The following is a 15,862-nucleotide window of genomic DNA, read 5'->3' on the forward strand; positions in this document are numbered from 1 at the left end:
TGAAGGTTATTGAGGAAACACCTGCAGCATTAAATCCCCTTTGCTGGTAAAGAACAAGGCATTGAGGCAGCAGCATCTCCAACAGCCAGGCTGGCTTGAAACAAAGTGTGACTTCTGCTTTGAGCTGTGGCTTCAAGGAAAGGGCTGCAGATGGGCAGAGGCAACATAGAGGAGCCTGAAGGTGCAGTGGCACCTCCTGGATCTCCATGGCCTGCTGGCACTCGGCTAGACCAACTCTACTGCTTTCGGTCTTTCAGTTACCTCAGGCACATAAAGCCAACACTCCTTCAGTTCCAGCAAAGGTGACCCCCACAATGCCTATGTGATTTGCAAACCCAACTGTCCAGAGAGGAAACTTTAATAAGCTTGTGCTAGGAGGACTTATCAACACCATTGGCATCGTTTCAAACCCTGGGCTACATGCTTTGTTAATGAAATGTATATATGTGATGGGCCCAAACAACTGTGCCTGCAATCAATGTAATTAATTTACCACAAGTCTGCAGATGACCCAGAGACCATTCTGAATTAAACTACATTTCTAGTGGCTAGATAGATCTCCGAGAGGCTCTGCTGTAAATAGCTGTGGCTTTTAAGAGTTACAAGTTGAAGACTTGGAGTCATGATAAATGAAAGCCTCATTTGTTGCTTTTAATAAGCTGCTCTAATGGTATGTTCTTCAGAGACTTGCAATTAGAGACTGAAATACTTGAGGGTGCCTGGGAAGATTTTTCTAATCCTTCATGCAGCCTTGAGCAATAGCAACGATTGCTTCCTGCATCTCCAGGTCAGGAGATGCACAGGAGATGCACAACACTACACCTAGCACCTCATGAGTCAACACACTTGCTTCAAACATCAGAGGAGCAGCATTACACACTGTGAGCTGCTAGGAATATAATCCTACTTTGCCCAGAACTATATGAATGTTTAAGGAGTCACCTGCTCTTCCTGCTGAGCTATACCTAGTTCACATGTTAAAGCACGTCTCTGCGCTGTTCAAGAGGAACTGAGAATGCAGAAGCCCAAGCAGATGGTATCTATACAATCACTATTTGGAAGGAGAGCAACGGTTCCAGGGAAAGGAACTGCACTTGGAAAGAACTCCGGCATTATACTTCGCTATGTCTAAGCTGTAAGAAAGTATGGATAACCTTTTTCTAGGTAAGAGGCCAAGTGCCGCACCACAGCGTGTCCCCAGGAGAGGTCATGCTTCCTATTTCTAGTATCCAAAGCAAGGTGGAACATCCATACATTCGGAAGTGCAGAGGGAGGACAGTCTGATCTTCTTCTTCATCCTCTACCCACTCCACAGCCAAGAGAAGACACTAAAACCCCACTTTAAAACACTACATACGCATGGGGCTTTCACTGGTGCTCAGCAGGAGCCTGGAGCTGCTACTACTGAAGTCAGGCTCCATTTTCAGCTTGAAGGGCAACCCAGTTTCCTTCTCAAAGTGGAAATGGGACTTGCACAATGCCATCAAATGCATCATCTGAATGAAGGCGAGGAGCTTTTGTCACTGCCTGCTGCACTACCCCCAACTTCCCCTGCTCAGACAAAGCTTATGCCAGCCGCTTATTTGTTCATGACGATCCTCCTGCCCCATTCCCTTGGCTGCTGCCAGAGCAACTCAGAAATGATGCTTTCAAGGGCAATGCCTCATGGGCTTGGAGCTTAATTACAGTTTTGGTCAACTCTCACCTCCTGTCTGGGCCAAAGCCATCTGAAGGCAGATTAGCCTAGGTCCCTAAACCCCCTCCTCGAAACTGCAGCAGCTCAGACTGGCTTGCAGAGCCCAGTGTGTTTGCACAGAAGTACTAAGCCAAAAAGTGTTTAGAATAAAAAGGAAAAAAGGTGTTAGAGCACTCAAGTTTGCCAAACTGAATTAGGCAGGATGCTAGAGACGGGGACTACAGGCAGCAAATTTCCACAGCGGCCCGGGAAGGCATCACTCTGTGCAGAAGGGTGCACTGGAGCACATTTTTTTCAGAGAGGGATCCTGTATACCAATGCTGATAATGCTCCTTTCTGCGAAAATGTACTGCCAAGGAGCAAAGAGGCTGTTAACATGATGGAGGTCATAAAAACCTTGACCCCAACAGAAGCAGGACCAGACCCTGCCTGCTGTTGGTGGATGGGAATTTTTACTTGGCAGAGCAATAGCTTCCCCAACAAAATCCTTCCTCTTGTCAGGTGAATCGCAGGGAATATTTGGCAGTAAGCACATCATAAAGTGGCTATAAATTACAAAAGAGAATGTCCTGTAGGAAGAAGGAAGAGCACGCAAGAATGTACAGATAAAAATCCCTTAAAAAGTAACAACTAACCAAAATTGTGACTCATGCTGGAAAAATTCTCTCTATGAAAAGTGTTATCTACAAACCGTCTCCCATTTCCTACGGAAATACCGAAAAAGCAACCTATTCTAAGCCCTGACACATCTTGGAAAATAGCATGGAGTGGGGGGGAGGTTGTGGAAAAATTAATCGATTTTGACCTTCCACATCATGGAAGGTTGCAAACGCTGGCTCAGGACCTAGGATATACACCACATTCCTTTCACCCTCTCTACTCCCTGAAAGTCACTTTTTAACAAGATGCACATATTTGTGTCCAGAAAGTAGCCCACTGCCACTGCAGGGGCTGATATTTAAAAGTCTAAATCAGCTAAGGTCAAGGATGGATACTCTGGTGCAGAAGCCTCTAATTGCCAATACCCAGGCGGCAAGATTTGTCTTTGCTTTGTCTTTCGAAGGCTAGTTCCCTGCCAGACAGAGATTTTTATATATACGCATGACACAGGGTGAGGGGCAGTTTTTTTGTTGCTTCAAATCTATTTTTTTCTTAAGTTCTATAAAAAGCTCCCTCCGGTTCTTTGGAAGATCACTTGAAATGGAAAGGTCATCCATAATGGGTAGTTGGCTATAAATGCAGATGCACAGCACACTTCTTAGTTACTTTGAGCAGCTTTTGTAAACATGCACAGCATTGACCTAATAGCATCCCCATTTTACTCTATAAAAGCCCATGCTTTTGTTTAGTGCTACAAAGCTCAAATGCTTGGGGGACCGGAGGGACTAGTAGTCTCTTAACACTCACCCTAAGACCCCGTCAGTTTTGCAAACGCGGCTTGGTTTGAAGTACAAAAGAGGGGGAACTGCTCTGGAGCAGTGGGTCTCCTTCCCAGGCTGATGCAAACCTGGCTTCCTACCTCAGTTTGTAGGAAGAAAGGGGCTGATGCCACAACAATGACTGTGGCAGTGTATTGCTCCTTGCAAGCCAGTGCAAAGATCCTTGTGACTGGCATTGTCCGACGCAGACTGTAAAACAAAAGTCTGTAATGATTTTAGATTAATATATACTTCAATCAGGAACAACGATGTCAAGTAGCATCTAATTCAAGTGTTGCTAGGAAAGCAAAATTTATAGCCTTGCTCTATCTGAAAATGCATTGCGCTTTCGACAAGAACACATAATCCTAACAAAACAAAGATAATAACAACTCCATGTTCTTTAATTTAATGCTTGTAGCTGGTTTAATAATAGATTTTCAATCCACTTCTCTTTTTTTGCTGAGACAACTACAGTCTGATTTAGTGAATCTCTTTGATTTGTAATCCTGATCGTTATATTATTAATATGACCTTGATGCAAAACGCAGGATAACTTAAAAAAGTGATCAGCTATTTTGCTTGGCATTTATGACCTTGGTCAGAGGATGCATTATTTACAGGAAGAGTTTTCTGGAGCATCTGCAAGTAAAAAGCTCTGAAATGCAGCTTAATTGTTTAGGGCAAAGCACATTTAGTTTCAAATTCCCAGGAACCTCCAGCTTCAGACACAAAGCGCGTTTCCACAGATGGACACTGGCATGTGGAAATGCCACCGTGACAACCGTTCAGCTGACCTTTGGTTTAGGGCCAGCTGCCAATGGGAAATGCCAAGCTGTTACTTGCATTCGTTCAAAAGAAGGGAGAAAATTGCAGAGATACTTGAAAACAAACAAAGGGGAAGAGGTGTGGAAACTTCTGCCTCCAGGGACCTAGTGGAAAATAAAAAGCCTGCAGAGCCCAGCAAAATCCTGAGTCCTATGGCTGGGAAAATACTTTCTGAGCTGCTGATAGCAGGAGGACATCCTTTTCTCACTGCAGGACTGCTCTCAAGCCCCTGCTTGCTTCAGCCTGGCACTTGAGAGGATAAGCACAAAAAGATGTCATACAGCATCCTAGGGAGGAATATTGTAACTCTGAAGTGCCCAGGGCCTCCCAGGGAACCTGGGAGCAGCATGGAGCCAGCAACAAGAAGCCTGTTTGCAGGAGCTGGCCAGGCTACATCCTCAGTGCTGCAGAGCAAGAGGGTTTTTCTCCTTAGCTTTGCTGCTGGGCTGTAACTGCTCTCCTACATTAGCAGAAAAGACAGAGCCTGGGCTTTGCACAGCTTGCTTGGTGTGGAAAGCAGTGGTGATTACAGCTGGAGCAACTCCTGGAGTTCAAAATATCTGTTTTTCTAAAAACAAGTATGGGAAAGAATTAGGAAAGGAGATTTAACCCCCTGGAACCAGGTGCTGGAACATAACCATTCCAAAGATACAGGAAAGTGTCTTCCAGAAACAGGTTAACAGCTTCAGAAAGGGATTATCCCATGGCTTGGAATGTGTTTATCATCCCTGCAGTGGCACAGCGGGAGACTCACTCCATGAATTGTCTCAAAATCATATCGAAGGCAAAGCAACAGGAGTGACACATTTCAGAGGCATCTCTGCTTCTTCCAAACAGGAGCAATTTTTTTGTTTTGCTTTGTTTAACTTCAAATTGGCTGTCAGCTTTCTGGGCTTCTGGGGTTTATTTTTCTGTTCTCATGAGTCACTCAACACACTAGACGGGCTTTAAAATTTATGGGAACTCAAAGTGGCTGAGAAGCAATGTGGTTTTGAAGCCAATTCTCTAACGATGGACTAAACCTTGGCACCGGAGGCTTCTTCACCACCTCCAGCTGAGGGATTGGGTTCTTCCCAGTTTAGGGGAAGGGTTGAAAAGATAAAAATGGACCAAGAGCTCAGCTCCCTGTGCCTGCCCCTTCCCATACATCCAGCGTGGCACTATGGAGAAGTTCCTGGTAACCTGCAGCTGCCCTGAGGTCCACGGAGAGAGGTATGAGTACAAGGTAGGAGGATTAAGGCAGCAGCAGAGGCAGGGATAAGACTCTAGCCAAAAGAGACAAGGGCTTTTATAAACATACCAAGAGATAAAAAGCCAAGAGGAAGCACATCCTGGAAAGCCCATTAGGGCAAAGGACAGAAAGATGTAACTAACGAGAATTACTGACAAATGGCTCGGGCTTTGTAACTGCTTGCTTGGACCAGAGAGGGTAGAAGCAAAAAGGAGACCTGCAAGGGCAAATCCTCCCCAAACGGGTCCTGAGTGCTTGCCAGCGACTGTGGAAAAAGCAAGAGCTTCTGGTTGCCACACAGTTGTGATTCCTCTTGGCCACACAGGGATACATGTCCCTCCACCTGCGATTCAGCCCCCTAGACTCTTCCTTGCATAGGTACCAGACTTACATCTGTGGCTTCCCTACAGCCACGTGTCCATCCTCCTGGTTGCACTGATACAAGCACACATTCAAGCTGTGGGAGGCCAAGGCCCACACCCCTCCCTGCTCTATTCAAGGATGGATTTGACTCAAAACGTCCAGCCTCTAAGGAGAGACTTGAACTCCTGCCTATAGTGTTCAGAGCCAAGTCTTTTTGGCTACAGCTTTCCTGTAGCCTGTGGTGTGAATGGCCTGTAGCCATTCACCCCCCCACCACGCCGCTGCATGCTTCTTGTGCAGGCAGAAGCATCTGCTTTCCCATTTTTAAGCCCAACAAGTCACTCAAAACAGACAACAGGAGCTCAAATGGCTGAGCTGGAAGAGGCTGTCAGTCTCTGACCTTGACTGGAGATGAGTCTGGCAGCACACTTACCTTTTAAGACAGGAAATAACTGTGTCCTTCCATGGATGCTTTATGCCTGGGGACAGAGCTGCTCAGCCTGGCTGGATTTCACCGTCCCGCATTTGAAGACTGATACCCTACCTCCTCTGGGAAATAAGACCCTCAGCCAATATGTTCACTATCAGCACAGTTCCTCTGTGAGTATCTTGTAACTACTCTTAACACTTACAATATCCTGTAATTTACAGCTACCTTGCTAGACTTGAGCTGAAGACAGACTTGTATCATGAAAGCAACAGTGGGCTGATGGGTACCTTAGAAGCATAAATGTTTACTTTGCACTGAAAAAAAATTCAGCCTTATAAATGAGATGCACCTCACATTGCTTTGCATTAAGGATGTTGCATCATTTGACTACAGCCATTAAAAAAATGTACTAATACACATGCAGTATATGAAAAAAGTGCCTTGTGTGCTGGCTGCTACACAGATTTAGTGCCGCAGTACAAACTGATTCTGATACAAGCCAGTTTTTCCCCCAATACCACAATCCCTTGTTCACCAACAAGTTCCATCAGCTTCCATTAGAGTTGTCAAAGATGGTATAGCCCAGGCTTTCATCACTTGCCTATGTTTAAGCACATGAGAAGTCAAGGGGATCGCTTGACGGTTTGAAGCTGAGCTCTCCCTCCGTGGGGGGAGCTCTCTGTGTAATTTACTACCACGTGGGGAACACATTAGTGTCCCACACATGAAAAACGAAATCCAGACCTGACCAAAACTTGGGGCGCTTGGCCGTTTGGCTGGGTTTCTTCTCTTTTTCTTTGCAAGTGTTTTCCTGAAGTCACGTTTTCTCTGTGAGCAAAATCCATTATGAGCTCTGAGTGCAAACATATGGGCTCCAGGATATTTTACCTGTAATAACATGTTCTGCTTATTTTTAAAGGAATATGAAAACACTCCTGTGAGAATCAAGTTGAATAATCAGGGTCAGTCTATACAGAGATGAAAATCATTGGGAAGTGCACTACATCTGTGAGCGAGCCTTTGCCATTCCTGCCTGTCCAAACAGATCAATCAGCCCACCCTCGTGCTGTTTTACAGCGCTACTGCTTTGACAGCTTTGTTCACATGCTGCTTTTGCCTAAATCACGCTAATCAGCTGGTCAGATAAAAGTTATTACAAAAGTTGGAGAAGTATAAATACACAGCTTCTTCTCTTACCTTCCACTGAGAAGGAAACCGATAACAACAGCCAGCAGAATGACTCCCACTGTTACAGACACAACAATTATAGGAATCTGGCTCTGGTCGCTGGATGCAGCTACTGCTGAGATGAGAAACAGAAAATGGAGATTAAGGTTAAAATGATAGTCAGCACTCACATGAGTCTTTCTAGTGAGGCTGCCAGTGAGGTTTCAAGTCTTAGCAGTTTGTTTCTTCTTTTATGGCTTGTGTTTCCCCCCTTTGCTGTCTGTTTTGAGTTTGGAAAGGAAATGGGTGGAAAGAAACCAAAACCATATGCAAAACCAAGCAAAAAACCCGACAAAATTGCATCTCATTGCTGAATTCAGAGACCAAAGTATTGCAGAATGGAGCCCTCAAGTTTGCAAACTCAAGTTTGTCTTCCTGGGTTAGCTGCATTAGAAATCACAGGGATAAAAGTTTAAAACCCAAGGGGTTCCCATTTGCAGGGAGAACATTATGGAATGTTTCTGTTAAGAGACATAAGCAAGACCTCCAAGATAAACAGCATTACCTGAGCTTCCAGAAGCTATAAACAATTCAAAACTAAGTCCTTGTGCCATCTGTATCACATGGCCAGAAGGTGCCCTCTGTAAAACAGGAATTTGCTAAGACACATACGCTGGTTGGTCTGTTTATTGGCCAAGGGAAGCAGAACTCTCCCGGCCCATGCCTTGTAAAGAGCTCTCTGGCCAAAAGGCAGGAGACGAGTCCTGTGATAAAGATGCCAGTAGAAAGATCAGGAAGGCTGTTCAAGAACTGAGTTTTGCCACAGGTTAAGAGCAGGTGAGCAAGCTCCTGCAGCCTGTAAAATGGAAATGCTAACACCACTTCTATCTTGTTTATCTGCTTGGCACTGCAGGGGAAGGAGCCTATCCCTCCCCAGGGGTTTGCAAGTGGGGTTCCCCTAGCAGAAACCAAAGTCTCCTCACCCTGCCTTCTCCCCTGCCAGTTTATTTAGCTGCATATATTTAACCACCCCGGGGTTCAAGTCTGGCTTCCTCCCTGCAAAACCAGCTCCCCAGCGTAGGCGCTGCTGCTCCTACCCTTGTGCCAGCCCCAGACGAAGCTTCACCCACCTCGGGGAGCAGCAGGAATCGATTGTGGACTGAAGAAGCCTTTAACTAAATGATTAAAGTAAAAAGGGGTCCTTAGCACAGGATTAACTTTATGGAGGCTATAAAATAACTGAATATAGTCCCATATTAATTGTTAAAAGAAAAGAAAGACAAAAAAGTACAGCATTAAACATTGATCCACAATGGGTTTCAAGTAGCTCTTCATATGGGAGCCCTCCGGTGCTCAAGCGGAGACCTGCTACAGCAATGTAAATGATTTCAGAAGGACTGGCTGCGATACATTAACCATTTAATGTTAACTGCTCCAAACCCGTGCCATCATCCAGAGATTTTATTAGCCTCACGAATTTATGGAGGCTCCTTAAGATGATGTTTTATTGCTTTCCTGACAAAATAATTAAAAAGAAAAAAAACATTTAAAGGAGAACATTAAGCTGTGACTAGTGGTTTTTGCACAGCTCGAGGGATGGGGAAATGAGATAAATCCTGTTCTGATCTATAGCAGCTAAAAAGCCTGAATTCATAAGTTGAGCTGGGACCTTGCTGCCATTTAAAGCCAGGGGCGACCTGCATTACTCCTTCTCAATTTGGTGAGATGTTCCCACTCCTGTCTGGCTGACCAGCTGGATTAACTCACCAATCCAGCCAAAAAACAGCTTTTGGCAAGGTTAGTTTTATCAGGGCTAGATAAGCTCAGTAGCATTTGTAAAGGAGGACAGCAGCAAGTGGATACACCCAGCAACAGCTTCCACCCAAATAAAAAACTTCTGCTGCAAACGCAGCCCTGGCTGCATCACTGCGCTTTGCAGAATTGCACATGTAGGCAGCAGTATCTAAAAAAATCCCAACATCTGGAAAAAAAGTCTAAAACCAATAACGGCTTCACCCCAATGCATTTGTCAGGCTGTTGTTTCATATTTCCTCTATTTATTCTGTAAATAACTTTACAGAAACCTTGCGAACTGGAAATAAAACCTGTTGTTTGGTCCAAACGACTCTGGAGTCTGGTTTTGATTCTCACAACAGTCACTCAAAAGATTTTCATTTGTGCCTGAATGAAAATAATTTGCTTTGGCTCTAAGAAGAGTTTCAGATCTGAACTCTGATGTAGCAGTGAGATTTCGATCTGTGTTTGCTTTCAGATTCTTTGGGATGTGCAGAAAAGCAGTGGGAGTCTGGTCACACTGCTGGTACTAATACTGACTTTATAGAGGGCCTTGGAAAAAAATATAATCTCTTTTTAAAAGGTTTTAAATGTCAAATGGAGCTCCATTTTGCAAGATACTGAGGTTTGTGTTGCATTTCAATTCTACTAAGCGATTAAACATCTGGTTAAGTCCTGCTTCATCCAGAGCTCAAGTCCAACAGAGGAACAGTTCCCAGCTTCCAAACTGGGGACCATGCAGTAGGTATTCCTCTGACTATGCTGGCAGCTCCTTAGTATCAGAGAAGTACCTACTCCTCTGTCTTTAAAATGCTAAAAAGACTGGGGTTCGGGTGTGACTAAATGACTCAAGGAGTTTAAAGATATTACCACGTGATGCCCTCAAAAAATCCTGATTAACACAGATAATTACATGATGGACTTTGTGGAAATGCCATTATTTTTGGACCAGGATCTTAGGTACTGACAGCATTGGATCAAATGTGCATACAGTTTCATGTATTATTTATTTATAGTCTGGAACACTACCACTCAAATGACTCTAAACTAGAAACTTCCCAACTGCAAGCAAAATTTCCTTAGTATAATATAGAATCATTTTTGGCATAACATGATTTTGTTGCTACTTATAGGGCACTATTAATGGCTAATACAATAAGAAATACATTAAATAGATCATTCTTATTGCATTAATGTTTGCATCGTGATGCAATTTGCACTGTATTAGTTCAATCACCGGCTCCACAGCCAGATCTGCACATGTATAATGATTCCTTTAAAATCTATTACGGCTTCAAAGGTAGCATGCATTGAAAAGACAACTTGGCATCTTCTTCTCAAAGATGATGAATTTTAAATGAACTGGAGTAACAGTAATCCAAGTATTGACAAATTTAAATTTCCAAGAAAAACATACAGAAAATAGGCTCTTTCCCACAGGATTGAAGAGTATTTCCACCACAAAATTTCTCTTCCATGCAAACAGTATAAAAAATTAATAAATTACAGTTGTACAAACTGAAATAGATAGGACATATTTTCTGAGGGAGAAAATTATCTTTGGAATCTCTGCAAAAATTTGGCGATTGGGACAAAAAGAATTTCCCCTGTTGTGCCTGAACAAAGTTGAAAGAGCATCTGAGCCTCTGTGGGCCTCAGGAGTTCACCCTGCCACAGAATATGCTCCAGAATCCAGACCCAGATGATCAGATTCATTTGGAAAAAAAAGAAAAAATTCAAACCCCATAAATTTGTAACAGGCCAAGCAAAAGTCCTCTGCCTACAGTGCACATCTTCCCCATTTCTGATCACAAGTCAAATTCCTTTCCTTGAGGCTGTGGCATTGGCAGCCAACAGAAACCATCTTTCATCTTGACAGGAACTTACACCAAAAGACGCTAATGCTGGTTCATTTCTTCCCCTTGCAGAGAGGCACCATTCCAGGTTTTTTTTTCCCCAGATGCAGATATTTAAGAGAGCTCAGCATCCTCTGCAGCCAGCCATTAAGAGGTGCAGAGGAGCAGGTTCCATCCCCTTTGTCCCTCCTGAGGAGAGCCCTTGTCCTCTCTTGCATCAGCTCTCATAAATACAGTATTTTTCTAAGCAGGGAACGCTACAAAGCTCTGGAGCTTGAAGATTCCCTGACTTCACCTCCTGCCTGACCACATGAGTCAAGGAAGCAAGGACAGATGTGTTAGCCTGTCTAGTGCATGGTCATGGTGTGCCTGATGTTTCCAAAGCCAAGGGATGAGGTCAGGATGAGGAAGAGCTCTCTGAAAAGCTATCGATCCCCTGACTTGTTTCTGGTAACCGTTTCAGAGACATGGGCTGACAGTAATTAAAAGGACTTACACACTGGGCTGGTTTCAAACTCAAATCTTCGGCTGAAGCCACCGTAGCCAGCAGCTGTCCGGGCTCGGATCTGGAAGACGTATGCTGAGCCTGGTTTCAAGCCATCTGCCGTAATTGTCGTCTCTTTGGATTTGATGATGGTGTAGCTCATTTCCTGGTCCTTTTCCCAACACACACACCCCCCCGCCCCAAACACAAAGTTCAAATGTGCAAATAGTGGCTCTTGACAACCCCCACAGCAACATTACAAAGGATGACTGAAATAGTATTTTGGAGAATCTCTTCCTCAACTCTGTCACCCTCCGCCCCCCACGCCGAAGGCCCCTTGCTGCAGTACAAAATGTGAGATCTGATTTTACCTTTTATAATGAATGACTCTAGGAGGTATGAAACAGAGGAGAGGGACTTTCCACCCATAAATGACAATACAGGGACCAAAACAGCACCTGCAGTAGGAGCAGCTTTCCATTGCTTGGGATATACATGGCCCAGGGCAATGGCAAGATTCATCCTACAAAGATCAATCCCAAGGCACAGGGAAGAGGAAAAAAGTCTGATCACCTTAGAAAGGGACTTTAATTTATACCAAAACTTCCCAGTAACATAATTAGGCCTAAAAGAGAATAATAAATTATGCATTGTACAACTTTATGCTGGCATTTCTGGAACCACGAATTAGAGTGTGGGAAGGGAATAATAAACCAAAACTCCAGGAAAATACCTAATTTTGCATTGTTCTTCTGAAGCAATGAACTTGAAGAAAAATTGCTGAAATAAATCTTCATTTACATCAGTTTCTAATGCGAAAGAGTTTCAGTTCTTTGATTAAAATTTCGCTCAAATGCTTGGTAATTACTCTGAGAATTATTTACTGTAACACATAATCTAGACAAGAGCTCATAAATTAAGGTCTACAAACTTGGAAACTGCTTTTTATTCGCCACATCCTCTCAGATCCAAATTATTATGAGGTAAACAGGAGTTCTTAGCAATTCTCTACCAAGATTTTTGTCTAGCTCTTAGGATCTGAACTGATTTTTCTTTTTAATTTAACGGGCAACTTTCCATTGACAGTAATATGTGTGGATAAGGCCCTGGGAATCTCCAAATGTACGATTACAGTTTTTGTGATTGAAGCCTGTAGCTACACAAGACCGTTTTGGAGAAATGTGTGTGTGTGTGTCTGTATACATATATGCTTTTTTTTTTTTTTTCTTGTTAAGGAGAGATTTCTCTTAGAATGCGAAACTCAATTTTCCAAAACATTTAATACAGATCATTCTCATCCCTTGGAAATGAACACTGCAATTTACCCTTATGAAGCACTGAAAACCGAGAGAATATGAATGACAGTAGCAACAAACAAGAAGGATTAAGGACAACATCCTAAATCTAACTCAATGACTGGTTAAAAAGCAGTAAGTGAATATTTGGTCACATCTTTGCCTGTATGTCAGCCCAATTAGGTTTTCAATACACTGTTGGCTCCTGCAAACACTTAAATACTTGGGCTTTCTTACAGAAAACACTAAGCTTTGCCATCAGCCTGAAAGAAATAAATAACGACAGTAGAAACTTGGACTGGCTGAAGTTACCTCCCTGTGAAGGACTTGCACTTGAAGAACTATTTAATGAAACTATTTGAGACTGATCTGGACCACAAATACAACGTTTTAAGCTCCCCCCACCCCATGATTTGTTTGAAAATAAACTAAGTAAAAAGAACAAATATATGGATTTTTTTGCTATAATTATTTGCTCATTATCAAGGTTTCTAGGGGCTAATCTTCCCAGGCCACTCCACAGTAAGGATTCAATGCCCACAACAGTCATTCAAACAACTTAATAAAAGAGTCTGTAATGTATTACTTCCAGCAATAGCATATCCTGATTCTCGCTCTGTGCTTCAAGCTTTTTGAAAACCTCAGCCCTATTTAAGCCACTTGTGCATCTTGTGCCCTTGCCCAAGCTCCCTCATCTGCAAAAATAATGTTGATTTTATCCTGATGCAGAAGCATTTCCCCTGTTTGCATGGGCTGCCTAAGCAGGTCCCTCCATGGTCAGAGAAAGAAGAGGAGTAAGGACCCAGTCCTGGTCCATGTTGAGAGATTTCACCTGGGTCATAGGCAGAACTAATGGTAGATCTTCCTTAAAACAGAAATGCAACCCCACAAAAAATTGAATTGTGACTCAATTTCATTATTTTCTTCTTGTTTTCTTGTAGAAAGCCTGGCTATTTCAGAACAAAAAAGAACACCCTACAATCCCAGCTGAGGCAAGAAACTGCTATTCGGTCAGCTCTTGCAAACTTCATTTTTGGAAATCTAAGATTTCCAAAGATCTAAGGCTGCATCGCTCAAAAGAAGCTATTTAGACAAAGTGTATTTGTTACCATTTTCATTTAAACTTCATTAATTTTACAGGAAGAGAACAAGTTGCCATTTGAAATGACGACTAGGAAAGGCAAGTTTTGTAGGAAGAGAGAGTGTTTTCCATTAGACCAAGACCACAAGCTGGAAAATCCAGGCAAGCTTTTAAGTCACGATGCCCTTCTTCATGTCAGAGCAGATACAATCTCTCTGCAAAATCCTTCTCCTCTCCTTACACCATGGATGCAAAATCAAGTGAGAAAACGAAATATCAAAGGCAGGGATAGCCTGATGTTTTGGGGAGGAGATAGGTGCTTGATCTCCAACCCTATTTTTAACAAATAAGCAGGCTCTATCTTAATGTAATAAGGCCAGAGAGGAATCTGACATGCAGATTTAATGTATTTGTTCAAGAGAAGTGGCACACTAATGGAAAATAACACCCCCATTTCAAGTCTTTCTAATCATTTACTGTAAAATCAATCTGACATTGATTTATGCATAAAATCACTCCATTCCCTTCTATGATTCAAATAATTGTAACTGAAAGAAGAGGACAGTAAAGAGAAGGTACTTGGGATGCTCAGCAATCACTCCGTCACACCTTTTCAAAATATTTGATTTCGTATTCCAGGATGATGCCGTTGGGTCGATCTGGCTCCTGCCAGGAAAGGGAGATGCTATTTTTAGTTATCTTCCCTTTTTTCACACTACTGACTGGAGAAGGTGCTGCAAGACAGGAAAAAAACAGAACAGACAAAAAACATGGTTAGCAAGAGAGTCTGCCCCTGCCAAAGTCAAACTCATCAGCGCATCCCCAAACGCAAGGCGATCCTTAGCTACTGCAGATCAGCAGGGTCTGTTTTCACCTCGGTGGTATTTGCCCACTTTTAACAACTAGACTCTCACAGATTTTCAGCAGCTGAGGATCTGACCAGCATCATCCACCCGAGCAAAGTAACAACATGAACTACCATCAGCAGCTTACACATCAACCTTGTCTTTTCAAGCACTTTTCAAACACATCAACCCCACACCTTGCCTTTTCAAATATGTCAGGGGGCTACGTTATCAGAATTGGACATTGATTACATATTGCATTCTTTCAGCTGCTTTGAAGGTATGTATCTTTCAGAAGACCTTAGATTACGTGGGCTCCTTAACCATTAATTTTTTGGCTTGTACAGTAGTTAAAGCCTAGGCATCTTTCAGCCCCCTCCTTCCAGAAGCAAGGAACAGGGTAGCAAGGCCATTACAACCTTTATAATTCAATTGCTCTCCATAAATATCACTGGGGTGTTACAGCTCGCATAGTGATGCTAATTCCTTGCAAAAGGCAATTGTAAAGATTTTAATGGCAATCATGGTTCAGAAGTTCACGGCATGCTTGGGGAAGCCACAGCATGAAAGCAGCTACACCAGCTCTGCTTATTATTTTAAGACGCAGCCCTGAAAGGTTATCTGCCCTTTGCAGCACACATGTGCATCAGAAACAGGCTTGATCCTTTGTTTTCAGTTCGACATCTGCAGAGACTTTTCAAGTTGCGGTTGTTACCACCCCTGCCAGCTCCCTAGCAAAAGTTGCTATGGGCAATGCAACCCTAACACCTCAGGTATTTCATGCCAGAGATTAGGAAACAACACTGAGTGAAAAGAAAAGAGGACAGGAGAAATTCATAGTCTCTAATACAGGGACAAGAGCACTTCTTCAGAGGAAAAAACAGCCCGTGCCTGGCCGAGGGCCTTTGACTCACCCTCTAGACAGGCCAGCTCTCAGCAAGAATTACAGGGCAGTGGGGGAGACCACGGCAAAGACCCTTATAGTCATATGGGGAATTGAGTGCAAAGAGCAGTAGCAAATGACCACATTTTATCTTCCAAAATTTATTCGGAACTATATATATAAAAAGACTTCTATATGTAGGACTAGCTAATTAACATAGTACTAGAAAAACTCAACTCATTCAGTAAAATAAAGACAACAAAGAAATTAATTTTGCCAGGTCTGATCTTCAGCCAAAAAGAGTAAGGGAAGAGCTCTAGACAATTATCTCTGGACTGAAGGCTAGCAGCGAGCCTTCTCTTTTAAAGCAAGTTCCTGCACTACAGTCTCTTTTCAGACCCAGTTTTTCTCACTATTGTTTACTAATCTCTCCCCCACTTGGCTCTCGAAGGATCCTGAAAGGTGTTGGCCGTTTCCATATTGTTTTCTGC

General features: G+C 43.1%; 1 protein-coding gene across 6 annotated transcripts in view; it reads right to left on the minus strand.

The window, feature by feature from the left end:
- Positions 1–15,862, minus strand: part of EPHA5 (EPH receptor A5) — a 203,288-nt gene that overhangs the window by 36,189 nt on the left and 151,237 nt on the right. For 3 of the 6 annotated variants that reach the window (XM_086464672.1, XM_086464677.1, XM_086464673.1), the window contains 3 exons: positions 14,253–14,377; positions 11,280–11,439; positions 7,164–7,269 (listed from right to left, as the gene is read on the minus strand). In XM_086464672.1, coding sequence (XP_086320798.1) covers positions 7,164–7,269; positions 11,280–11,439; positions 14,253–14,377 — 391 coding nt within the window. The remainder of the gene's footprint in view (positions 1–7,163; positions 7,270–11,279; positions 11,440–14,252; positions 14,378–15,862) is intronic. The other 3 variants (XM_086464678.1, XM_086464676.1, XM_086464675.1) reach the window with 1 other exon arrangement.

Source organism: Leptosomus discolor, chromosome 4, assembly GCF_034619465.1.
Source record: "Leptosomus discolor isolate bLepDis1 chromosome 4, bLepDis1.hap2, whole genome shotgun sequence".
Classification (NCBI taxonomy): Eukaryota; Metazoa; Chordata; class Aves; order Leptosomiformes; family Leptosomidae; genus Leptosomus; species Leptosomus discolor.